The sequence below is a fragment of the Styela clava genome, chromosome 5 (genome assembly GCF_964204865.1).
Source record: "Styela clava chromosome 5, kaStyClav1.hap1.2, whole genome shotgun sequence".
NCBI classification, from domain to species: domain Eukaryota; kingdom Metazoa; phylum Chordata; class Ascidiacea; order Stolidobranchia; family Styelidae; genus Styela; species Styela clava.
In genome coordinates, this window is record NC_135254.1 from 5,603,071 (window position 1) to 5,609,070 (window position 6,000).

The 6,000-nt window shown below is 40.7% G+C and overlaps 1 protein-coding gene across 1 annotated transcript; it reads right to left on the minus strand.

The window, feature by feature from the left end:
• Positions 1–4,435: 4,435 nt before the first annotated feature.
• Positions 4,436–4,987, minus strand: LOC144422826 (uncharacterized). Its single transcript, XM_078112682.1, has one exon. It carries the CDS (start codon positions 4,985–4,987, stop codon positions 4,436–4,438), a length of 552 nt encoding a protein of 183 aa, XP_077968808.1.
• Positions 4,988–6,000: the final 1,013 nt, after the last annotated feature.

A 6,000-nucleotide genomic window follows, 5' to 3' on the forward strand; every position in this document is an offset into this window, starting at 1 on the left:
TAGGGCAGTGGTTCCCAACATTTTTTTTTTATTGCGGCACACTATATAGCTTTCTGGATCTACCCATTAAGAGTGCGATAGTCGAACGCGAACGAATGGTTAATAGTTACCGATTAGAGCTGTTTTCTTAAATTAATGCAAACTTCGGAGCACCTCACATTCTTGTAAAAGTTGCGCGGCCGCACGGGTAATACGTGGTCTTCAAACGCACCGCTGATCACGCGCTTGGGTTTTGCTCGTCCTTCCACGTTACGCCCTTATTATTATCGCATTTATTCTCACTTTTTTGTTACAATCCAATAGGTTTCTTCAATTGCCAAAATCATTCAATAGTGTTATTGTCGGCACTTGCGAGGGAAATGAAAGTGGCAAACAAACTGTATTTCATTACAACAATTAACTATTATCGCTGAAAACACTAAATAGCTTTAAAGTTGTTATAAACAATTTTCGGACCTCCTGAAGTATTCGGATTAATGCATTTTCATTCTGTTCCGATTACGGAAACTCCTTCGCAAGTAGAAAATTCTTTATTAAGGTACACATGGTAAAAAGAAATAACAGAGAAATACCGAATAAAAATTACAATTTTTTTGTATCCAGAGGCTTTCGTAGGTAGAGTTTCTAGGAGCGGCCCGCGGCTCCACCCAGTTACTCGTATTTGGCCCGCCTTCAAAAAACGGTTGCACCCCTGGTTAGGTCAGTTTGTTGTTTTCGAAAGCATGGACCCGATGGTAAAGGAAGGAAGCCGTATCCGCCGACCAAGAGTCCAGCAATCCTCTCACACATAACCACCCCCGAATTTTTCATTGTACGAGAAAGTTGGTGCTTTACTAACACGTTGAATAGTAATAAATTTTGACGAATGGGCCCATGATTACTCAGCGTGGGTTCGCAGGTTCGAATCCAACTGAGATTATTATATGTAAAGAAAATGCTAGACTTCCTGGGATAAAATTATATCTTATCTCATTCACTCGAACGGCTTTATAAACGTTGAAGGTCGATCCCATGAGGCTTCCACCCTCAGTGAAACTAAAATTACCGTTTTCTCGTAATTTGTATGTGTTTTCTACTATAGGAATGAATAAATTGAGTTGACTTCGAAATTGTCACCTAGTCTACCTAGCAAAAACATTTACACAAAATATTAAAATAGTTTAGTAATGGTAAAGCACAGTGGCGGCGCGTCAATAGGGCCAACCGGGGCAATGCCCCGGTTGTTTTTTCGGTATAATAAAAATATTCGAAAAATACCTCAATATCGGTTGCACAGACTGTCTACACTAGCCATATTCTCCCGACATGGTTCATTTTTCGCTCGCAAAGCCTTCGCCGAACGTCGACGGGGCGACGCCGTACTAAATCATCGGGGCTAGCCCCGAAATTATGACGACACAATGCCGACGTTTCTTACATCAACGTGTTGACATATTCACGCATTCCTTCTCGTTCGTTGGTTGCTTGAAGAGTTGATAGTTTCCTCGCCCTCGTTTTTGTCGCTTGTTTCGCTATTTGAATCAGTTAGAGACCTTTAGTCCATTTGCTTTCGATTTTCCACATTCCTTTTGAGCTCCTCACTTCTTTCCGGCTTCGCGTTTCTTAGCCTTAGACCTCATAATGAATAAGGTTGATGCACTACTTCGCACTCCGTTTTCGCAGCTGCCGCTGGAACAAAAATTAGAGGTACAACGCCTTGGGCCTTATCAACCAAAAAATTGTTCACTGGAACAATCCCATGACGGAGGAAAGCGTCGGCGTACATTCTGCGCAGAAACTTGGTATAAAAAACACGAATGGTTGTGTTACAGCGAGGACAAAAATGCACTTTTTTGTTTTTATTGCCTACTTTTTGCTACCGCCCGTTTCTATTCGTCTATTCTATTCGTCGGCACAACCGAAACGTCGAGAAAAACCGCCATGTTCTCGGTCGATTGATAGATGTTTTGAAGTTCAGTGGTTGTCACGAGCTGTCCCTACGTGGGCACGATGAATGGGCTGGCTCTTCTAATAGAGGGGTATTTTGGATATGGTGGAATACACCGCATCCCTAGATACAGTATTGAGAGATCATCTTGATGCCGCAACTGTTTCGAAAGGGACATCTAAGGATATCCAAAATGATTTGCTCGACTCAATGTATAAAATTTATTTACAACATTTGGCTCTGGAAATTGAGAATTGCCAGTTCCTTTCGATTCAGTCTGACGAGACAACTGACATCACGTGCGTTTCCCAACTGGCTGTGATTTTTCGGTTTGTGAAAGATGGTAAACCTACCGAGAGATTTCACAGCTTTGTACCAATCGTTGATCGCACGGCTTGCGGGATATCGGCTGTACTGAAAGAAGTGTTACAGCCTTACAACGCGAAGTCAAAATTGATAGCTGAAACTTATGACGGCGCGGCAGTCACGAGTGGGTCTGTTCAAGTTTATATAAAAGAAGATTTTCCTCATGCGCATTTTTTACATTGTTATGCACACCAATTTAACCTCGTTATTAAAAATATGTGTCTTGATACCCCTCTCGTCCGTATATTTTTTGCAAATGTTTCGGGGTTTTCTTCATTTTTTTCCGTTTCGCCGAAGCGCTCTGACCTCCTTCGCCAGATATGTAGCTGCCGTCTCCCAGCTTGTGCACCAACACGTTGGAACTTCCAATCACGCGTTGTGCAGGGCGTGTCCGAAATTAGGTCTGAGCTCATTGAGTGTTTCAATGGCATTCAGAGCTCTCCGGTTCGGGACGAACGCTCTGTGAGGGAGGCGGCAGGTCTAAAGCGTCTGCTAGAAGATGGTAAGTTTTCATTTTTTCTCGCTTTTTTCTCCACAATATTCTATCACGTGGATGTATTATACGGCGCATTGCAGTCAAGGCTAATGGATGGAGCGTCTGTGCAGTCGTGTATTTCAGACTTCTGCGATGCTGTATCTCGTATCCGGGAAACAATAAAATACGACGACACATGGAGTGCTTCTTTACGCCGCGGGCAAACAACGCAGCGTTTGATTTTGTCTGCAAAGGAATGGTGTGACATTCTGGTGAATCAAATAGGCGATCGTCTGCGCACTGAACACCTTGCCGCGTTCTCTTTGATGAACCCCAAAAATTTTTCAAAATTTGCACGTCAATTTCCCATCCATTTGTTGGCTACTGTCTCCAAATTTTACCCCATGATAAACGTGGGTAAATTGGGAAATGAATTGCGATGTATATACACCAATCAAACTTTTTTGAACATCACATCAACTTGCACGCTCTATGGGTTCCTCATAGATAACACTCTAGTAACTACCTTTGCGGCGTCTGCAAAATTTCTTGACATCATTTTGACGACGCCTATTTCTTCCGCCGACGCAGAGCGAACATTCGGCACGCTGAAGCGTATTAAAACGTATCTCAGAAACACAATGCAGCAAGATAGATTAAATTCCTTGGCTGTTTTATCCATTCACAGAGACGTTTTTTCTGGGATGCATGACTTTAATCAGCGCGTTATTGAGCATTTTGCTTCCAAGAAACCGCGGCGTGTTGCATATATGTTCAAGCAGTAGAAGTCTAGCAGCATATATATCTATGAGTGAGCGACGCCTGTTCTTATCTTTGCATTAACTTTCCTTTCTTCATAGTAACGTTTTAAACCTTATTTTAGGTTTTGTCTGCTTTCCCGAAGTTCCTGTTAATATGTCATTGTATTTATCTGGGTAAATATTGCCTTTCCTTTTGAAAGAGGTTTCAAAATAAACTATGTCTATATTTATTAATCCCTTGACTTGGACCGGTTTTAAAGACACTTTCTTATCGTTAAAAATTGTCGCTTTTGCCGATTGGTTGTTACCGATATAATGGTTTTTATACTCATAAAATGATGAGAGAACTTACAGCGCTCATTCTGTCCCCGTAGATGGGGGTGACTTGGTCCCGCAGTAGCTTGCCCCGGTTGTCAAAATGACCACGCGCCGTTACTGGCAAATTTACTATGTAAGGTAAAAGGGTTAATGGCGCCTTTGGACAACTGGGTCTTTTGCGCCAAATATCAAAAAGAGTAGTCAGTATGATACAATAAAATAGGTTCACAACTCTCGTTTGGTGGATATAGAAAAGTTAATAATAAATGGAATCAAATCAGGAACACTGAAAATACAAATAATTTCCCAGGGCACATTCATTTTTGCTGCTTCACGTCTTAATTCGCATCGTAAGTTATTATACTTGGAACAATATAAATTAAAATGAAAAACAGTTTCATTTCTGTCACATCGACTACAGTGCCCTGTGGGTTGTAGCCCTATTTTAAATAAATGATAGTTGAGTCTGATATGTCCAGTTTGAAGCCGGAAAAATACTATTTCTTCTTGGCGGGAAAAATTGAAATAGACAGTCTTTTGGGCTATATGAGTTTGAAAGTTCCTATAATGGCTTGCAGTATCGTTAGCTTAGTATGTTAAATTCCATTTTGCAAGACATGCTTGCTTGCACAATGTCTTAGCTTCCTTCAATGACCGTTGGAGAACAGCATTGATGACAATTCCATTTGCTCCGTCTTTCGCCAGTCGATCCACTGCCTCATTACCGTTAATTCCAATATGTGCTGGTATCCACAGAAACTTGATATCAGTCGTGTGACAAATGATAGAATGAAGTAGTTGTATTTTTGTCGATAAAAGATGTTTAACATCCCAAATATTCTGTATGCTTTCCAATGCAGAAAGACAATCGCACAATATTAATACTTTTGAAGACCTATTTTGTGATATCCATATCAAACTTCGATATATGGCATATAATTCCGTACAGTAGGAAGTAGCCAATGAATCGAGGCGGAATTTATTCGAAACGTCACAATCTGGAATAAAAAAGACAGCACCACGGCGAGTTGCAGATTTTGAACCGTCAGTATAGATCTCCAGATAGCCTGGATATTCCATTTCAATATACTCCAAACATTGTAACACAACACTAGTAGGATTGTTGGATGTAACAGACATAGTTGTAAAACTGTATCCACTTCAGGCGGAGGTATATTTCAGGGTGGTATGGGGAAAAATTTAGTGCTATTGACAACTATGTTGGAAAAAATTCGAGAGATTGTAAGCATATTAAAGGTTACAAAGGGATCAGAGTCTGGATAATACTCATGCCAAGACTGCTTAATGAGTGATTCATTAGGATGATTCTTGTGAGAAAAGAGCAGGCATTTGTATGCAAGGCAGCAGTTAAGATGTTGTATATGGAGCGGCATTTCGTAAAAGGCCTCTTGAAGTGATATTATCGGAGTGCCCTTCATAGCGCCACAGCAAATACGTAGACACGTATTTTGTATTTTTTGCAATTTCTGTAAAATCCACGGCGAGATAAAATGGTAGGCTTCAATGCCATACATCAATATTGATCGAATGAGTGCCCTATATAGTGATAGGAGAGGTGCCTTTGCACATCCCCAGGTTGTACCACTGAGTAACCGCAATATATTATTTTTTTTTTAGACATTTCTCATGTATGTACTCGACATGTCTTTTGTAATTGAGTCTTGAATCAAACACAACGCCCAAATATTTAAATTCGGATGTGACAGGTATTACTGAGTCTTTGATTCTAAGTTGGATTGTAGGGATTTTCTTGCGCTTGGTAAAAAGCATAATACAGGATTTTGTGGTGGAAAGTTTAAACCCCCACCTATCACACCAGGTTATTATGGCATTTGAGGAAGCTCGAACTTTTGGTACTATTTCCGGGATATGCAATCCGGTCTCCCAAAAAGCTCCATCATCAGCAAAAAGTTTCACCAATGAAGGGACTTTTGTAGTAAGTCATTGATCATAACGGAAAACAGAATTTGGCTGAGAACACTGCCTTGAGGAATACCGTTTTGTAGGAAATTTGTAGCAGACATCGACGAATCTACTCTGACTAAGAGCGTGTTGTGAGAAATGATCTAATCCATCGATGAATCATGCCACGTACTTCAATTTTGAATAGTTTATATAACAGACCCCCTCTC